Here is a 21001-nt window from a genome sequence, read left to right on the forward strand (position 1 = left end):
TGCATGTCAAAATATCCCATCATAAAACAAATCTCCATAGGATCTATTTACTTTTCCACATGACTGTCAAATTACCACAATCATAACCCCCCCCCCCCCCCCCCCCCCCCCCCCAATTTATCAAATAAGAAAAGGTGCATAAAAACTGGTGCTTTGAACAGACTGTCGATTTGAAGCAGATTGCATAGCAGACTGATGAAGAAAATAAATCAGAATAGGCTTACTAGTGCTGAAAGAAAAACAACGACCATGTTGCTTATCCATGATGGGAAAGATTAACTGTATCGTTGAAAAATGATACATCATGATACACATGAAGAGACTGCCAATTTGGAGGACTGGAAACAACTTAAGACAACTGCAAATACTTGTCATCACTAAGTTAGATGATATCTAGTTATATAATTTTGTCAAATGTGTGTCTCAAAATGTTTTGCATTAGACATATTATGAAAATTAACTTCACCTATTTAGCCTCAACCTTTAAATGGGTGTTGAGAAACACTGGCAAACTGCTAATGGGGGTTTGGGAGCATTTGAAATGAGAAGTACACAATTTGAATGTTTAACAGCTACATTATGTGCACTTTTATGCGGTTTTATGCGGTTTTATTTAATTACATAGCATGTGAAAAATAAAGATGCTTAGAGAAACAAGAGGTTAGCTGTGTGAGAACTAAGTCAGAAACAAGGTATATTTCCTACATACATTTAGTACAAAAACATTTTTACTGTGAACAAATACCACTGTTTTGTGATATTATGCAAAAATACAAATATGTAAAAGTTGAATAAGATTACATTGGAAAGTTACTGTGCATTATGCAAGTTTCTTCTAATCACTAGAAGAAAATGCAGTTCGTGGATTCAGGCACAGAACACTCTGTGTTTGTCCCGTGGATCGCTTAGTTTTGATTTGGCATCTGTACTTGCCTAGTGAAAGAGATTAGTTTTCTTCAACTGATGCAAAAGATTCTACTTGAATGCGTGCCAACACCGTCATTCAGACAGATGATGAGAAATGTGAGTAGGAGCCTGAGCAGCAGGCTGTATACAACAGATCTGATATCAAATTTGATATTTTAGATCGCTGCTATTGATTTCTCTCCTTTCATGTGTGTTTGCTTTGCTGTTCTGTTTCTAACAGGTGATAACTAGCACGGTGCATTTTGGATGATATGTGAAGCAGAGGGGGGAAAAAGCAATTTCTTTTCAAGACAAACCATTGCACTCTGACTGGTTTCACAGTGAATTGGTTTTTCATTAATTTTCATTAACCTCCAGTTGTGGCAGAGATATAGTCAAATAGAGGTAATTAAAGTCCAAAAGCCACATGCTGCTTTGAGAGGCTAATGAAAGATTTATATTCTTTTCATCACATATTGAAATGTTTCTTTTTAAATTAAATCTCTAGTGGGATTGGTCATATAAAGGCTGGTGGGGAGCTTCTATTGTGTTGAGATCTTATTAAGGTTTAATAGTTTCATCCCAAAATATCCTGAGAAATTGATAGTGTTTTTTTTTTATTGGATTTAGGTTAGCTTTGTGGTCAGACTGCAAAATCGCACTGCACAGAAACATACAATTTCTTTTTGTCTGCTTCTTTTACTGGCCTTTGCTATTTGCTGACTTTTGAAAGAGAGGTGTTTCTCAGCTGTGACACTCAGTCTTCTGCAAGGTTATTTTTGTGATGCAGTGTTTTTTGTTATCTGTCAGCAGCTGCAACAGCATAGCTGGCATTGTGTTCTCTTTATGTGTCTGTGTGCGTGCATGTGTGTTTGTCTGTCATGGCAAAATGTGGTCATGGAGTATAAACTTCATCAAAGCACTTTAACATGATAACTAAACAAGATTGTACTGATGCTAAACCCTTACAGATATTTCTGGTCTGCTAGGCTGTGCAGTCTGGTGATTTGTTGTGATCATACAGAAGTTCGAGTTTACAGTCACCAGAGGCAGAACAGTTCACTTTGAATTCTTTAAATTTATGTATGACAAAGATATACGCTTTGTCCAAGGAATCGGCACAGCTAGAAACAGTAATGACAGTTTCCAGCAGTGTTAGTGCAGCTACTCTTTTTGATAGCCTCTTCTACTGCCACATGCTGTATATTCATGGATATTCATGGGGTCTATGTCCCCTTTGCTGTTTTCCAGTTTTGCATTCACCCACTTAGCTTTTTAATTTTTTTTTAGCTTGTTGCTCTTTTGAAAGTCTGGCTGACTGTTGTTCTCACAGTGTACAGCTATTGCTTGATAACCCCAATACTTTACAATCATGTCCCATGCAGTTTTTTCAGTTTCTAAATATGCAGTATATAGAGAAGTAGTGGACTACCTAACATTACACCTTCTGGAGCTGTTCGGCTTTGGAAACCCACAAAGCTCCCAGCACAGTTTTTCTGCTGATGTTAACGCCACAGGAGGTTTGGAACTCTGCAGCTATTGAGTCAGCAAAGTGTTGGCAACTTTTACACACTATGCACCTTGACAGTGGCGATCATGCTCTGTAACTTCATAGCTAAGTTGCTATGGTTCCTAAATGCTTCCACTTTGCATTAATGCCACTTTCAGTTAAAGATCTAGGAGGAAGAAATTTTATAAACTGACTTGTTGCAGTGGTGGCATCCTGTTACAGTACTACGCTCGAATTCAGTGAAATCTATAGAATGACTCATTCATTTACAAATGTCTGAGGTGCTTTTTAAAATCTAGCTTAGCACTGCTATAAATGTACAAAGTAATAAAGAAACCCCTGTCATTATAACAGTTAGACTGCATTATGTATTTATACTTTGCTAGTAAAATTGGAAAAAAGGGCAGCGATTTATTGAAACATATGCAATAGAATGGAAATGCAGCATATAAGGCAAAAAACAGTAATTCTAAGAGCTTGAAAGTAAATATTTGGTATGACGTCCGCATATTCAAAGCTCTTATTTGGATGTTGGCTGCCTTTTGTTCCATTCTCTGTGAAGATGAACATACACTGCTTCAATATTGTTGAGGTCCAGGCTCTGGGGAGGCCAATCCATGACTTAGTGTTCCACTGTGTGTTTTTCTATCCAGGTATGCTGTTACTGGCATGGTGTTTGGGATCATTGTGATGCTGAAAAATTAATCTCTTGCCAGTTAGATGCTTTTCAGATGGTGTTGGATTAATACCATGGCTGGTGAAGCAAAACATAGTGGTGCTTCTTTACCTTCAACATCCATCAGTTTTGAAATGTTCCCCAACACCATTGGCTTAAATGTTGCCCAAAAGTTCTACCTCTCTCCTGACCCCCTTGGGAAAGACTTAGGACAGTTTGAGCCAAATATTTCAAATTTGGATTCATTGATTTCCAGTTCTTGTGTAATTTGGCATACTGCAGTTGTTTCCTCCCCATTTCCTTCCTTAATAATGGCGTCTTGATATCCAGTGAACTAATTTCTGATGCGGATTCAGTGAACAGTAGATGGATTAACTGAAAGGCCAGTTAATCCATGACAGGTCTTTGCTGGGTTTTTAAAAAGTTGTTAAGGACATGACTTTCAGATACTGTTCATTTGCAGTTGATAGGCTTTATTTAGTCGTGAACTTTTTCTTTTGCCCTCCACTCTTCCAGTTTCCTCATATTTGTTAAGGAAGCATTGCGCACAATGCTGAGATAGTTCTTTGGAAATCCCCTCGTTGGTACAAAAATACAATGTTATGAATGTCTAACTGTGTTAGTATATTTTACAGATTGAACTAATAAAATGGGGAAAAAAAATTGTGTTTTTGCGGCAGACTGCGCATAACAAACCTGAGATAGGTGCCTTTTAATGCTTGAAATATTCACAGGTCAGTGTCAAGAGGCTTAACAGACAAAAAATCATTCCTCTGAAAATGGTCAGGTATGAGAACTGGATTGAAAATTTGTGAAAAAATAGCCAATATCCTGTCAAGAACCTTTGAGAATTTTTGCTCACGACCATTTAAAAAACATTATGAGAGAGTCTGGCTCATTGGAAGCAAAATATTAAAATAATGAGAGGTAGTGTAGGTGCACTAATGAGGTGGTGGTGGATTGTTAATTATCTTAATTAACTACACCAGTCTGTTCACTGGTGTAGTTTATGTTTCCAGAGCACACTGATGAGACTGTAAATTAACTGTAGGTACATTGTTTGTTTCCTGTTTTGCATTACATACAATAATCCACCCTGCTCAGATTGCTTAGTCTGCAGGCATTTCACATTACAGGCCCTTGCCATATGGTGTTTGTCTAACTGGAAGGGTAAAGTCAATATGACACTGATACGTTTCTGCCTGTTTTATACTGTTGCAGTAATTCAAGGTGATCCACAAACTGTTTGGGGAACCGTCATTTTAGCTTGGAACAAAATTGAAAGGAGAGGAGACACTGAATGGCAGAGTGAAAGGACAAACCGGTGCCAAGAGGGAATTGTCAGACTACCTGTGCTGAAAGATTTGTGTTGAATTAGATTGTATGAGGCCATTTAAAGGCTGATGTCAGATTTAAAAACGCCTGGTGAAATATAGGAAATGGTGATGGTACATTAATTTGTCCACTGAGTGATACATTGCTCGAAGAGGAGCATAAAAGTTAAAAAAAAAATGACAGAAAAATTACCAGCTGTCAAGGACAAGGATAAAAATAACATCTCCAGATCAGCCATTGGTTGTTTGCCAAAACTGGCAATATTACAGCATCAGTCAACATGAATACATATTGATTTTTTTGTCCCAAGAACATAGGCATGCAGTGCTGTCCAGAGGTTTTAGGTACTTTAAGGTGTTTTCTTCCTTCCCATACACAGTATCAATTTGGAGACATTTAGAAAGCACAAAACTGAACTATTCATTTACAAATATGATGCAAGGCAATGCTATGTGATGCAACAAAACACTTCAAAATTTGAACCATTTTGTGGGTTGAATTTAGGTCAGAGTTCAGCAATTAATGTTTAAGTATGAAACTGTTCATAATGATCCAACAGGCAATTTGAATAACATGTCCAGTGTCTACTGTCCTATAGTATTAATGCTAACCCACCATCTAGCTTTTCTAGCCAAACATTCAAACTAACCACAGAAATCAGACTTTCAAATCGAGGCAACATGCCACCGCAACAATTCCCCTTTGTCAGCTGAATGCTCGGCTCAATGCTGATTAATGAGCTGAGGTCAGAGCCTCCCCAGGAGGAAGGTGCCATTATCTACAATACTGTGCTTGTGGGAATTTCTGAATGGAGGTGAAGCCAGGAAAAGGCAATCAGTGTTAATCACAATGAAGGAGCACGCACTTTGATCTAAGCCCTTCTTCCTTTCGCTCCCTTCGTCTCTCTCTCTCGGGAAATAAACAGATCCAGCAGAGACTAGTTAGGCCATGTTTAGTTTCTTTTCAAGGTTTTGGCTATCATTATGGGCTCATGAATAAAAAATATCCAGTAGTTTTTGACTTCTTTTTTTTTGGCTGTAGGTTGCTTTTTCAGCCTGGGCGCAGTGAATGAAACTGAGTTACTTTATTCAGATGCTTTGTTCATCCCCATATCTTTCCTGATGTTTCATTAAGCCAGCTGCAGCGACTCATTATGTGTTTGTACAAATCACTGGGGAAATGGCTGTGCTCTTATCAGGTTTTCTACTTTTTATGGTCTTGTAGTTGTGCTGTTAAATCTTTAAGTAATGTAATCATTAAAAGGCTAGAACAGTCCTCTGGATGCAGTATAGCAATAAATAATTTATGTATGTATCTCATTCAGTGTTTTAAAAATTAAACTATTAAAGCCTGACTCCAGAAGATATATTGTCAACACTGTTTGTGGTTCAGTTTTGTCGCACCTCTTCTCAAATAAGACCACAGAGCGTGCTGAAACCTGGGAGAGCTTCATTAAACTGCAGCACCGAGTTTTCCTGCCTCTCTTTTGTTAATAGCATCCTTTCCCCTATTCATCTGTTTCAGGACTCAGATTCACTTCACAGTGGCCATTGATTTCACAGCATCAAATGGTGAGTGTTTCAACAACCATCGCCCTGCTCTGCCTTCATTTGTCATCTCATGTATAACTACAAGATTTGCTATTATTCAAAGAGGGGCTGGAGTTTTCTCTCTGCCTGTGATCTCCCTTTTTTTTCAAGGTGTTCAAATGTCAGACGCTATTAAGTGCTCCTGCCAGCCTGCAATATATAAAAAGAAAACTTTAAATCATATTAGTGATAATTAAAAAAGATGGTAGCTATAGTATATATACAGAAACATGTACAAATATAGAAATGCACAAAATCGAAAATCTTCAGTGGCCGGAGACTGTGGTATGAATAACATTTGTGCGCTCGTGTACAATGAACTTGTGATCTTGTTGCCTGTGTGACGATTACTTCAAATGCAGCAACTGGGTTTGCAGCTGCTTGCAGTCAGTTGCCCTTTTTAAAGTGACTGGTGCATCAAGACAGCGATAAAGTGGCAATAAGCTGGGGTCAGTCGCTATCAGTATGAAACTGAATGGGTTCAAGTTAGTAATTACATGCAATGTTTATGATATTAATGAGATTAACTGTGATAAATCCAGAAAGGTTGCAAATGTGTCACCATCTGTTGCCGTTTACATACCCAGAAATTCACATTTACTGCTAACATTCAGTCAGAATCTCCGAACGCCATAGATTTGATACAGAAATTCAGAAATTTCACCACAAATAGTGACAAAATTACTTCAGGATGTTGATTTAACTGCAAAATGACATAGACGCTCTGCAATTTGCTCTTATTTAGGAATACAACCAGAATACAACCAGCTCAGTTGAGTTCCTGATGTGTCAGAGATGTCTTGTGGTGCAGACTGACTGCATTTTGAGAGCAATCTGTCTGTGTTATAAATTAGTTCAACTCAATTCACTTGAATGTTATTTATATACTGCCAATTCACATCAACAATTGCCTCGAACTCCTTCAAAGACCCTGCAATAATAGAGAGAAAATCCCAACAATAAGTTGTACCATGTTCATAAGTGATTAAACTTCTGTTAAAAACGCCACTAGGTTTGCAAGAAACCTTAGATCACTCACAATCCTCAAAGCATTATTGCCACAGGCTTAGGGAGCAATTGCCAACATCACTAAGAGGGTAAATTTCACTGGCTGACTGGCCAGGTTGCACTCCCAAGTGTGTTGAGTCAGGGTTTTCCCCTCCCAAGCAAGAGGTTTCCAGGATGTGGATTTGAGGCAACACAGCGTGTTGGTTAAATAGCAGTTTATGCGAAAGTAACTGCTCAATAAACAACATTTTCCACACATAGTTTTGAGAGATATTTGCAGAGAGTGAAGTTAAAATAACAAACAGTTGAAATTTTGGAAAGTCTGTCTGTTCCTGATTGCGTCATTGCTTGGCCGCTTGCGTGCACAGCTGGGATTCTTAGTTTCTTGGGCTGGCTTTTCCCATAGTGCCTCACACATCTTATGGCCTTCACTGTCACCAGATGTCAGCATAACTAAATACCTAGGGTAGATTTTAAACCAACGTGCTTCACGGCACCATCTGCTCCACCATCACTAACAAAATACCAAGGGAATATCTTTTGGAAGAGCAATTTTTCATCCCTCCAGTAGAACTAACACCAAGGCACACAGAAGACACTTTATACCAGTGTTTATTTTAATTAGTTATCTGTCTCTGCGTAATGTTTAATGGCATTTAAGCTTTAAAATATAAAAGTAGATGACCAGTCAAGCACAGATGCCAAATCCTCTCAGCTGAAGTGTCTTTTTTAGTGTAATCAAACACAAGTATTTATTGTGTTTCTGACGCACACTCGTTAGATCCATCTGGGATAAGTTGTAATAAAAATAAGAGATAAATATATTCAGTGGTATCATTGATCTGTTTAATAATATTATCCAACTACTAAATCAGCAAACATGTTAATTCTGTGAGATAATAAGGGCTCTTATTTTCTGGAGGGAAGTCTTATAGTGCAAAATAAATAGACATCAAGTTTTACAGTTATTATTTTCAATAAGGCAGTCATTTCCTCAAACCCAAATCTTCAGTTTAGCTTTAGTTTGCTCTTGTTTCCCCTGCCTCGGCTGTCAGTTTCCTCTCAGTCTGATGGTCTGCATCAGTAACTCTGACTTCTCTCTTCTTAAAAGGAAATCCATCACAGTCCACTTCACTACACTACATGAACCCATACCAGATGAATGCCTATGCCATGGCCCTGAAGGCAGTTGGAGAGATCATCCAGGACTATGACAGTGATAAGATGTTCCCTGCCCTAGGATTCGGTGCTAAGCTGCCCCCCGATTGGAGGGTTTCCCACGAGTTTCCACTGGTGAGTAAACTACAGGATTATTTTAGACACCGACGTTGTATTTCGGCATCTGGTTCATTGACTTAATCTGAATCAGTGGGAAGATGATTTTGGCCCTCCCACTGGAGGTGATCCCAGGGAGTGCTCATTTGTGTGTTTATTTTCTACGTGTGGGTAAGCATGTTGAATGTGCAGTGTAGATGTGTGCATTTTGAGATAAAAGCAGCTACATCTCTGACATGCGGAGCTCAGGCTGAATTCCATTTACCTTTTATAGTGCAAATTAGGTTCTGTAAGGCTGACGGCTTCTTAAATCAATTTAGCTTCACTCAGTAATGTGCTCTGGCTGCTGCATAGTACAGCCTAATGAGGACTGTGTCTACAGGGTAATGTCTGCATCACTCCATGTTTCCATTAAAACTTGTGAATTAAGATTCATCTCAGCATATAATTGAAGTCTCTCTTTTTTTCTTGCCATACTCATGTAAGTGGGTTTAAAAGTAAAGTTAAGTCTTGAGTGAAATGTTTCTTATACTGTGTATGTTTGCTTTGGACTGTACCTTAATGGGCAAGGATGCTAACCTTTGAAGCTAAGTTTGACAAGAACATCTCTGTCGGCTAAAATAGTGTTTTCAAAATGCCATTCAGCCCTCAACTCCACACCAGTATTTTAGAAGTACCCGTGGTACTTCAGAGCACATACAGTTACTGCATCACTATTGTTATAATATTATTTACAATATTGATTAGCTTTGACCAAATTACAACCTGAAGTTCCTCGACTCTCTATGCACAATTATGAAGTGAGTGAGTCTTTTGATCTTGTTATTATTATTATTATTTCTACATTTCCTAACTCCAGAACATGCAAATCTAAATAGCTATTGGCTTACAGTAACGAGGGTTGCAAGATTGATCGTAAAAGACATGAAAGCAGCAGAAACCTGTGATGCTTCAGTGTCAACATGTTGTCCTGAGGTAGAAACTACCAAGTGCACAGACAGAAAACATGCCCACCACTAAAATAACATTCACAAATTTCATATTTGAGATTAGGCCAGGAAATGTATGAAGACAGAGTTTTTTAAAGGTTTTAGAACTGGTGAAATGAGAGTGCCTCTAGATGGAGAAGATGGATGGGCGCGTGGCTGGATCACTTATAGACATCAGACACCACTTCACCACTGGCGCCAGCACAGTGGTGAAGGTTCTGGTATGGACTGTGCTCATTAAGGATGAGCAAGTTGGAGCTTTTATACAACTCCCAGACCTTCTGCCAGCTATTGGAAGATACCACACAACACTGCAGCATTCAAGAGGGCAATGAATTTTATGTAGGACAATACTCAAGCATCAGAGCCACTTAAGAGCTCAAGAATGACTGAATAATGACCTAACCTTTTCTTCCTCACATGGCTTAAATCCCACTGATTTGTGAACCTGTCTCAGTTGTGAGCTTTACAGACAGTGCAGTGCTGTGTTTTCTTCTTCATTAAAAATTGATTGCAAAAAGTGGAATAGCTGTTAGACCGCTGGTTATATTGGACACTGAATATTTTTAAAAGGCCCAAATGTTGTTTAATTAAATTTTCTGTTGCATTTGTTAAATTTGTAACACACAAACTTCCTTAAGCTTTTTCTTTGCTAAATATTTTGATTTGTAGTTGAGTAAAATTGACTGAGAGCACTGCTTTTAAAAAATTAAATAAATGTAGTCCTAAATAAATAATTTTGTCTCTTAGCTGGGCACGCGGTGGATATGGTTCAGTTTGTGGCTATGATTTGCACAAAACACTACTTTAAATGAAGCTCTGTATGAATATTTCATTCTTTAATGTGTTAAGTAATTTTTTAAACTACTTTTGTAAAGGAGCTTTACAAAAGATGATTGAGGAAATCTGGCCATCCTGCCCATACAGAAAAAGACATTTTAACCACTACCATTCACAATTAAAAGTTATGTTGTATTGTTTTAGTCATGAATGTTTTTCATACATGCACCGCTGACCGATGGGACCTGAAATGATCCTTAACCTGCTAGTCCCCTTCACATGAACGTTACTGTACAGCATTAAGATTGCATGATGTTTGATTTCACAGATGTGCATAATGGTCTAGTGAATTGTTCTACTCGAGTAACCCTGGTGTCTAAATCAAAGTAATTTAAGTAGCATCAGTCTGATGATTTGTGACTTAAGCCCTCTTCTTCAGTTTCACCATCATCACACACTCAGCTTATTAAAACACTAGCAGCTCTTGCTGGATGTTTCCTAGAGGTTTTTTTTTAAGCAAGTTGTGTTTTTTAAAAATTATTTATAGTCTGTCTTGATATATTTATATTATATAAATAATTTTATGTTATTTTCTGTGGTGTTACCTTTATGTTAGTAAATCTCTGTAGCAGGGAGGGTAGAAAGTGGTGTCGCGATGTGGTTGCTGCTAAACTTAATGCAAATACAGAGCTTTAAAACAGGTTATCACTAAGCTTTCCAGTCTGGTTTGGTCCAACATGCTGCTGCTTATAAGCATAGTGACCTTCCAGCTAGTAAACATACTGGAGTATTTAGCACATCCACTTATATTCATCTGATTGAAAAAAAAATCTAATAAATCACTTTAACAGTTTAACGCTTTAACACAAGATTAATTTTAACAGGTTAAATACATTTTTGTTGATTGTTTGACTCTGTCATTGTTGTAGTTTTTGTACCATTTATGTCTTGTTGTTTTTCCTCAGAATGGCAATGTCGACAACCCGTACTGTAACGGTATGGAGGGGATTCTTGAAGCGTACCATCAAAGCCTTAAGACAGTTCAGCTGTATGGACCCACCAACTTCGCTCCTGTTGTTAATCATGTGGCAAGGTACCAACGCAAACATCTGTCCCAGTGGATATATGACAGAGCGCAGTCGCCCTTTCTTTGAAAGTCAGTCTGTAAATAATCTTCAGCAGCAGCCATGCCATCAGAGGCATTAGGACAGTGAGTGATGGTTTCTCTGTGAATTGAGTAGAAATGATGAAGGGAAAATAAACAATCAGCTGCCAGGCTAAGACAAATAGAAATGGTAATCAGGGATTTGTGGTGCCAGACGTTTATTTTGCAGACATATAACGTGATGAACGTGGGGAGGTAAGGCGGCGTCTCTGGGAGGGAACTTGTAAATGGTCATGCAGCCTTTCGTGACATGTATCGATGAGCCACGCTAGTCACTTAATGAGTTTTACTGTAAATGAGGCATGGCATTAATTCACCATTACAAACTTCTTGTCACTGCAAATAGAGTAAGTGCACAAAGTGAATTAAAAAGCTGTGTCTACAAACCGGCAGCAGTACATTAAACACACAGAAGACATAATGTGCTGTTCGCGGCTAAAAACAGTTGTGATATTACTATATTAAGGCCCACGTATATAACGTGTCCCTGTGACCTGTGTTTCAATACTCCACTCCCCCTCTGTCCCTAAATTAAGTGTATTTGTTAATATTTTCCCCATAAAGATTAATCTTGTAGTAGATTAATAGAGCTTATGCAAAAAGATTTATTCAATAAAATGACGCGCAAAATTTAAACTAACAAAATGTAACATATATATATATATCTATATATATGCCCTGCCCACCCCCTACAGCTGACAGACGGTTAAAGGACTTCATATCCATCCTTACGTAATTACAAATTATTATAGTGCTAAAACAGAGCTTTTCCTATCTGCTAGTAAGTAGATCATCTATATTTAATCAAAAAGATAAATCAAAATACAAATGTGATCAATATATTAACAGAGAAATGTAGTGAAGAGTAGTGAAAATGTGTAACTTGTTTTCATCTGAAGGGCTTTTATGTCACTTTTTGTTTCAGTATTAGTTTTGCGGGTTTCATGTAGATAATATTTGCTTTTCTCTCTTTTACTGATTTGTATAATAACAGTTATAAACTGTGAAGAATCCTTTTCCCCAGTGATGTTGTAGAGTGGGAGGAGCTATTTCAAGCCTGGAATCATCCAGTCTTAGAGCTTAAAATCCTGTTATATGCCTCACTAACAACTGGCAGAAGCTAAAGATTAGGGTGTTGAGATAACTGAAAGCACAAACTGCAGCTTAAATTAATTTAATTTAAAACCCACCAAAGAAAACATTCCCCTGCAGACCTTTGTACATAATGTCAAGGAATAAAAAAAAAAGAATAAATAAAAGTCTCAGAAGGCTGTCCAATTTAAAACTGATGAAAAGATAACTATTTGCATAACCAGGAAATGATCTTAACAATGCAGTCCATTTGAGTAGTTGTGTTTAATGTGCATGTTCAACTTTTCCATCCACCACAAGCAGAAAGCTGATAAATTATTGAAGTTAGGAAATGTTGGTAAAAGGGGGAAAGATGTTCATGCATGATGCATAATGTATAGTAAATGTACGATGTTGAGTTGTTAATGTTTTAGCCAGTTTAAGGATCTCATCTGTGTAGGAATCTACAAATTGAGTTTGACTCTACTGTTAGTACTCTGCTAATACGCTCAACAGTCTCCAGTGAGTGTGGCCTACATTGTTGTAAGTCAGCTAAGGAAGACAAATGTCTCTTTAATCCCCTAAACAGCAGCCATCGCTTTTGGTGTTGTCACAGACAGGGCACGCTCTTTGATTAAATTGTCGGTGCCTCACAGTCAATTTGACCAAGCAGGATGCAAAGAGTGAAGCTTCACCTCTGACCTGTCCTTGGCTCTTGCAATGATCTGCCACATTTCTCCCTCTTTTTTTGCTCATCAAGTCTAGTAAGATGAATGCAAGGCAATCAATAATGTTCCAGAAGAATAAGACTGCTGCACTTGCATAAACAGTTTAATAAATTATTCATAGAGCAGCCAGCGATGGGCGATTGAATCTAGGCCACACTCACTGTGGTGTCTCTGATGGGTTTCGTAATAGTGTCTAGATAGACCTCTGAGACGTGAAGAGCTATACAACATAGTTTACTTCTTTACATGTCTATATTAAGCTCTTGTGTCACACACTGTGCGGAGAGGGAGTTTGTTTCTGAGAATATATTTTTTTAATGTATTTTTTATCTCTCACACAGTTGTTTTCTGCTCCTCTAAGAGTTTCTCTCTGGTTGCTCCTGCATGCGCGCTTTTCATAATTTTTTTTTTTTCTAACATGAGCTGTTGTGCTTAAATCATTCTGTGCTGGTGATTTCTTGCACCCAGGTATGCAGCAGCAGTGCAGGACGGATCTCAGTACTTTGTCCTGCTCATCATCACTGATGGAGTGATTTCGGACATGGCTCAGACCAAGGAGGCCATAGTGAATGTAAGTGCTGATTTAACACTAGCCTGAGGATATTAACCTCTCTCTCTCCATTCTCCTCCACTCTGCGGGACATTGGCTTTGCAGGTGCTTTAAGCTTACTGTGGCACTGTTCTCAGGCTTTCTGTTACTTTGAGGGTTTATAAGCCAGTAGCACTGGATTTGAGGATTTATGGGATGTTTTCTACCCCACTTCTTAGAGGCTCAGTTTGTCCAATATTTGTATTTCTTTCTGAGACCCTCAGGAAGCTTAGAGGCTCAGCTGAGATTCAACCTCTGTGCTACAGATGCATTGTCTGATCTGAGATCTGAGGCAACAGTTTTGTCAATTTTTTAAAAGTTTCATTGTGTTTGTTTTGTCCCGTACTGCCTGCTGCATATTTCATGTGTCTTGACAACACTGCAGCTCACCTTTGGCTGGAATCTGCCCACAGAGGTGAGGCTGACGATCAGTCATCGTCGAGCGGGTAGAGCCTCACAGGAACACAGTGTTCAGACCCCCAGCAGACTGGGTTTAAAGGGAATTTGCGACTGTTAATCAAACCATTCGAACAGCCACACCTTCCTTTTAAGATCTTGTCTGCTGCTCTGCGCTCTGCTCAACCTAAACCTGCCACATCCTGCAGCCACTGGACCTGACTTCACTCTCTTTGGATGGAAGAGCTTCATTAGGTATTCAGCCTTTGCCCTGGAACGATGAATCATAAACAAGTAGCTGTGTCCTCTGCATTTTTTTCTTTCTTCCAGGCTGTGCTGTGTCATGAGAGCTAATTTAAAATACCGTACAGAGCAAATATTGACTGGTAATTTTACTGCTAATGGCCACACTGTACGGTACTGTATTTTAAACAGCTTAGCCTTCAGGGATTGATATCCACTTATCTGACAGAACAGCCTCAGAGGTAAATACAGTCTGCAACTCTTTTCCTTTGATGTTTTTCCTTGAAACTGAAAATTCCATTTTAATAAAGTTGTAAAGCAGAGCCTGTTTTTAGCCCGAGAGGCACAGCCATAAATTAATTTGTATGCGAAATTTAGATTATATCTGCAGTTGTCACTTTGCTGTTTGGGTGAGACTGACTCAGGAACCTCATAAAACCATGGATATTTTCCTGTTAGGGAGCTTAATTTGGGTCTTCATCTTCGAGCTTCGGTGAGATGGAGCAACCCGATACAGAATACGTAACAGTGTTGGTACAGAATCAAATGAAAGCTACTGCAGAGGCAACGTACATATTTAGATTTTGTGGTAAAAGTTTTGTTTAAACAAGAACTGAAGAATTAAATTCATGGGCATGATTGAAACATGGTGGTGCCATTCTTCCTGTCCCAAAATATTTCTGTAGTCCTTTAATATTAAATGAAACTGCTGATATCAGAGCGATATCTGCTGAGTCCCTTTATATTTATTGTGGTTCTCTGCAGTGAAAGTGAAGCATCAGAAAAACTGGAGGAGTGACACTTTACAATACATGCAAAGTAACAAATGGTGTAAACTGAATAATGCAGCTCAAGCAACAGTATCAGCTCTGGCAAGTATATACCTGAGGGTTTTGGTCTGCTGGAAACTGGGAAAATAGAATATATAGGCTATTTTGTGCGAGAGCAAGAGGTCATGAGGAATAACACTAGTGGAGAAAAGAAATAAATCAGGAATAGAGACTGAGGGAGAAAAACGATAGAGACCATGAAAGGGGAGGTCCTCCTCAGTCTATTTACTCCTATCTGTGACAGGCCTCTCCCCTTGAGAGGTTTTTCCAGGAAAGCTGACCTACTTTTGCCCCTGTGAATGCATTTCTACCACAAGCATATATCATTCATTCATTCGTGCCAGGGCTTTCACGTTCTGCACACCAATGCCATGGTCTGAATTTATGCAGTGCAGTAACCTCTACACCACAAACCGTTGAGAAGATGCCCCCTTTCATCTTGTAGATTTATGCTTTGTTTTGACTGTAGTTTAAATAGACACAACATGCGGCCCTTTTCTGTTCTGATGTTAAAGACATTTGAATCATTTCTATAAGCAAACTTGAATAAATGGTTTTATACTGAGTGGTGTTTGCAGGATTTCTGCAAACTGCAAGAGCATTGCATAACCTTATGTTCTTTAACTACTATGAGATTGTGAATGTGTGTATATTGGTTAGCTAACAAATTCTGTGCGTGCTGACAGTTGAATCCACCCTGATTTGAATAATGCATTTTGCGTTTTCCCTTGGCTCCTTTGGGAACAAAACTATACAACACAATGTGATGTGTAACATAGTCAAGACAACGTTATTATGCTATTTCTAATTTATATTTGTCTTATTTTATCTTACCCATTATCATTTATGTCTTCTCTGGGGAATTGTGCATGTCGGTTCATACTGACTGTTTTAATGAGATGTGTGTTGGTGGATAAATAAACGTAATTGGAAATGTAACCCTTTCATGCTCTGCGAAAAACTTTGATGGCTTTGGTTCTTTTTTGTTTTTTTGAAAGAAAATATTGTATTCCTGGCATGTGACTGACAACTGACTGTTTCTTCTTCTTGTTTATGACAGGCAGCCAAACTCCCCATGTCTATCATCATTGTTGGAGTTGGCCAGGCTGAGTTTGATGGTGAGAATACTAACTAAACACAAAATATGTGGAAAGCACTTTGTTGCCTCTTCGGATTAGGGATGGTTTGTTTTATTAAACCAGCTCAGACTTTCTGCAAAGAATAATAAATATTGTAAATCTCAGGCATCTCATGACTTCACAGTATGAAGACATATTTGCTCTGGAAAGTTTCATGATGAACTAACACATGTCTAATTTCGATGCTGAGGTATACTAGAGATTTTTGTTTAAAAATCCATTTTTGTTCTCTGTAGCAATGGTTGAGCTGGATGGTGATGATGTCAGAATCTCCTCACGGGGGAAGGTGGCAGAGAGAGACATTGTACAGGTGAGACGTCTCGGCTTGTCACGGGAAGGAACAGCTCATTTTCTATAGGCATAAAAACATTAGGCGACAGCAACCTTATTTTTTTTTTTTTTTTTTATTCTAGTGCAAAATATCTCTTAAAGTATGGCATACATTTTTCAAGACAAAATCATTTTCAATCATATTGGTTATCTCTTTATCTTCCAGCTGCTTTATTCATACATTTGTTTATGCACAGATGCAGGTACCGCTGCAGCATTTCAGTCAGGCTGAGTTCTGGACTTTGACTGGGTCATTGCTACATCTGGATTCTTTTCTTTTTCAGCTATTCTGTTTATATTTGCTACTGTGATTGGGATCGTTGTCCTGTTGCATCACCTAGTTTTAGCCAGGTTTCATACTTTGGACAGACACCCTACATTTGAATATTTTGGTAGGAGTTCACTCTATGACCAAAAGGTGCCCAGGTCCTGTGGCTGCAAAACAAGCCTAAATTACCACAGTGCTCGACAGCTGGTATGAGGTTTTGTGCTGAAATGCTGTGATTGATTTTCTCCAGATGTGGTGTTGTGCATTATGGTCTCATCTGTCATTGTTACAGCACTTTTGTGATTTTTTCAGATGCAACACTTTCTCCTGGAAACCCTTCCAAACAAGCCATACTTATTCAGTCTTTTCATATTGTACTGTCATGAACATTAATGTTTAATATGCTAACTGAAGTCTGTAGAGTCTGAATCATAGTTCTTGGGGTTTTTTGCAATTTGTCTGAGTATTGCACAGTCTGAGCTTGAGGTGAATTTGCTGGAAATGTGTTAAAACACATGTGAATGCTTTAGACCAGCAACTTGCCAAAACCTCTTCTTTAATAGAGGTGCTCACACTGGCTGAGGATCATTTTAAGTGCATTTGATTAGCAGCACCTCGGTGCTACTTAAGCTTAGTCTTAACTCCCATGGAAGCAGTAAGGGTGTCTTTCACAGCACTTCTTATAGTGGTGAGAAAACTTGATTTTTTTCCACATGACTGTATGCACATAAATCTACCATGGACTACCACTGTGGAGTCTTGCAATAACAGGACCATAAACTTAGCAGAAAATTGTTTGCAGAATTTATGAATTAACCGAAAACTAAATTTATTTTCTTATAGACCTACATGGCTTATAAAATTCTCTCTGTAATCAGAGGAGTCGCCCCCTTCTGGACATTACAAAGAATTTTCAAACCTTGGTGCTCCTTTGATTCATCATTTCAGTGTACCAGCCAGGAAACGTGGAAAACATTGCCGGTGTGATTTGGGGATTTTTAAAAGTAATGTGTTTCTTTCCCATGTCACAACAGTTTGTACCATTCAGAGACTACATGGACCGCACAGGTAACCATGTGCTGAGCATGGCTCGACTGGCTAAAGACGTACTGGCTGAGATCCCTGACCAGCTGATCTCCTACATGAAGAGCAGAGCCATTAAACCCAACCCTGTGCCAGTGTATTCGCCCAGTGATGAGCCGCCGACCAACCCCGTGTGAGCCCCTCCCCGCCCACACACACAAAGCTCTGCGTCGGGCAGAGCAAGGTTGAGATTGATGGGAACCCGTCTCCACCAACACTTCTTTGAAGCAAAAATGCTTTCGAGGCCCTTCCGTAAATATTAATCCAGCGTAACACAAAGATGATGAGACTCCATTGTGGTTTGGAGCAGTGAGACTGCAGAGAGGAACCTGCTATGATGAGGGAGCTTACTCTCTCTGAGTGCTTGAGGACCGGAGCGCTGAGAGACCGGTATGAAAGGAGCTTTCAGTTGTTCACTGTCAAACCTGACAAAATGGTGATGTAATGGATAGCAAGTGAGCCCATAAAGAGGGCCTGTTTGAAGGCATAAATATATTAGGATGTGCCAGTGTGTATCATGTTTGTGATACCTTTTGGAATCAATGTGTGTAAACTAGGAAATCATGTGTATACTAATTTATTTATTTATTGCAGGAATGATCTGTTTCTTTTAGGGGGTTTTAAAGGGTGGGGTATTAAAGTCATATTTCCCCAGAAGTTTTCCACCTTATATTTTGTGACCAGTATAATAAAAACGACCCCCATTTCTACTTTGATAAGGACTGTAATATAAGAGCATGTGACAAAACCCATTCAGCAGTTTATTAATCATGTTCACCTATGAATAATCTTTAATTGCAAGCTATAAAGTAGAGCACCTCCTGCGAGCTGTTGCCATATAGATATTTTAGCACCATGTCTTATACATCTTTCTTATATTTATATTTACAGAATGCACTAAATATTGTCCAAATAAAAAGCACAAAGGCAATAGTGGTGATAAGCTAAAAAACTCTTATTTTGAAAGGACTAGCCACAATGACAATAATGGAAAGGGCCCTGAATTATGTTTTTGACATTGTCTTTTTTATTTTAAATAGGATTATCACTACTATTATACTGAAATTTAAATTAACTTGTATCTATCATAAAAACAAGCACATACTCACTTTTCCATGTAGTATGCAAGGAAATGTAGATAAAACTATTCTCATGCTGCCATCATTTTCCATCTTGCTGCTTCTTTCCATTATGTCTGTTGTGGTGACAGTTTAATATCTGAGATTTAGTTCAGTATTTTTAAAGGAGACTTCAAATACGATATACTTTTGAAAGACTGATGTCAACCAACAGCCATTTTTCTCCTCATTAAATTTGATTTGTTTGTTTTTCCCCAGAATGAAGATTGAACAATCATAAATCTTGCAACAGAGTAAAAAATATATTTAGGCACTGAGTGTTTTTTTAAGTGACTGCACAAAACAAAAACAGACTTTTTTTTATTCCATCCTGTCTGCTGTCCTCTGTCTCTCGACTGTTCTCAGATCATTTTGTTTTATACTAATGCACAACGGCCCATTTTACAACTCATCGGGATGCTATTTAAATGCTTAAAAACACAATTGCACAATTCTGTTTTAAGATTTAGTTTAAGCTTGTTGATATATATATATATATATATATATATATATATATATATATATATATATATATATATATGTGTGTTTTAGGGGTGCAACGATACACAAAATTCACGGTTCGGTTCGATACTTTGGTGTCACGGTTATATATTTTTTCGATACAAAAAAATGTTCATGCTTTTTTAATTTGTCATTTATTAAAATTATAAATATATATTTTAACTCAAAAGTACAGTTTTTAAATTTAATGTTGCTGAAACAACAAAGTAATAAAAAAATAAATCTATCTGATCGAGAAATCACTCATCTTTGGAAAAGAGGGTTTATTACAGAGAAATGGCTCTTTCCAAAATAAAAGCTATACTATACGCTTCTTCTGGGGTATATTCTCAGCAGCATATTAAACATATCAGGTCCCCATAAGGAGAATCATGTGCTAACGCTGTCTAAATGACTCGGATAAAGTTTGTAGCATGCGTGCTTGTTGTTTTTGTCTGCTTCCACTTGTCTTTGCACTAGGATGATGTCGGCGTAAATGTGCAGTCATATTCAATCTCGTTGAAATGACGTTAACGCCACAACACGGCAAATCTCCGTTAACGAGCTACCGCGGATCGCCCCGTGCGTGGGGCTGGACAGCGTCAACACGTTAACAAGCTAACTGCGCTAACGCACTAGTTCCCACCAATGTAATTGAGCACTGCGTGGCACATCCGACATACTGTTTTACTTTTGTCCATGACGCGCTTACCATCAGGGTCATGCTTCACATGAAGACCAAAATAGTTCCAAACGCCAGATCTGAATTAGGGTGGGGGAGGTTCAATTTGCCATGTTACAACGACCTTAACTTCTGTCTCGCTAGCTTGCGCTGCGCTCAGTGGATCTGCGCTCGACAGTGCAGCCTAGGCGGATAAGTTGAACGCAGATCCACTGAGCTCTCAACACAGACAGCATCGTCAGAGGAAAAGTTGATAAAATACATTAAAAATTTTGTATTGTTCGATACACATGCCTACCGAACCGAAAGCACTGTATCGAACGGTTCAATATCGATACGAGTATTGTTGCACCCCTAATATATATACGTATATATATATATATATATATATATATATATATATATATATATATATATATATATATATATATATATATCTTTATGGCAACTGTGTATAAATTGTGTAAAAAATAAAAGACAGTTGTGGCCCAGTTGTGTACATCAAGTTATCCATATATAATGGCCATTTTCACATAGTCACTCAATATCTTGATCCAGATGTGCCTATTTATATGGAAACATATCCAAATTTAGTTACCCAGGTGTGATTCTGCCAGCATGTTTTAAGATGTACACACAGAAAATGTTGGAGATGATAAAACACTTGTGAGATTAGGACTATTTCAGCCAAAGGAGCTGGTACACACTGTCTCTGCCACTGCTCTGCACTTTTTTATACTTACAGCTCTTCACTAAGAATCTTTGAAGTAATAAATGCTACCAGTGTCAT

General features: G+C 38.3%; 1 protein-coding gene across 2 annotated transcripts in view; it reads left to right on the plus strand.

Moving 5' to 3' along the window:
* Nucleotides 1–20562, plus strand: part of cpne5a (copine Va) — a 74942-nt gene extending 54380 nt beyond the window's left edge. For both annotated transcript variants that reach the window (XM_063463530.1, XM_063463531.1), the window contains 7 exons: nt 5952–5998; nt 8136–8317; nt 11034–11161; nt 13501–13603; nt 16151–16208; nt 16466–16539; nt 17862–20562. In XM_063463530.1, coding sequence (XP_063319600.1) covers nt 5952–5998; nt 8136–8317; nt 11034–11161; nt 13501–13603; nt 16151–16208; nt 16466–16539; nt 17862–18047 — 778 coding nt within the window. In that variant the 3' untranslated portion in view covers nt 18048–20562. The remainder of the gene's footprint in view (nt 1–5951; nt 5999–8135; nt 8318–11033; nt 11162–13500; nt 13604–16150; nt 16209–16465; nt 16540–17861) is intronic.
* The last annotated feature ends 439 nt before the right edge of the window (nt 20563–21001 follow it).

Source organism: Pelmatolapia mariae, linkage group LG20, assembly GCF_036321145.2.
Source record: "Pelmatolapia mariae isolate MD_Pm_ZW linkage group LG20, Pm_UMD_F_2, whole genome shotgun sequence".
In the NCBI taxonomy this organism is placed as follows: domain Eukaryota; kingdom Metazoa; phylum Chordata; class Actinopteri; order Cichliformes; family Cichlidae; genus Pelmatolapia; species Pelmatolapia mariae.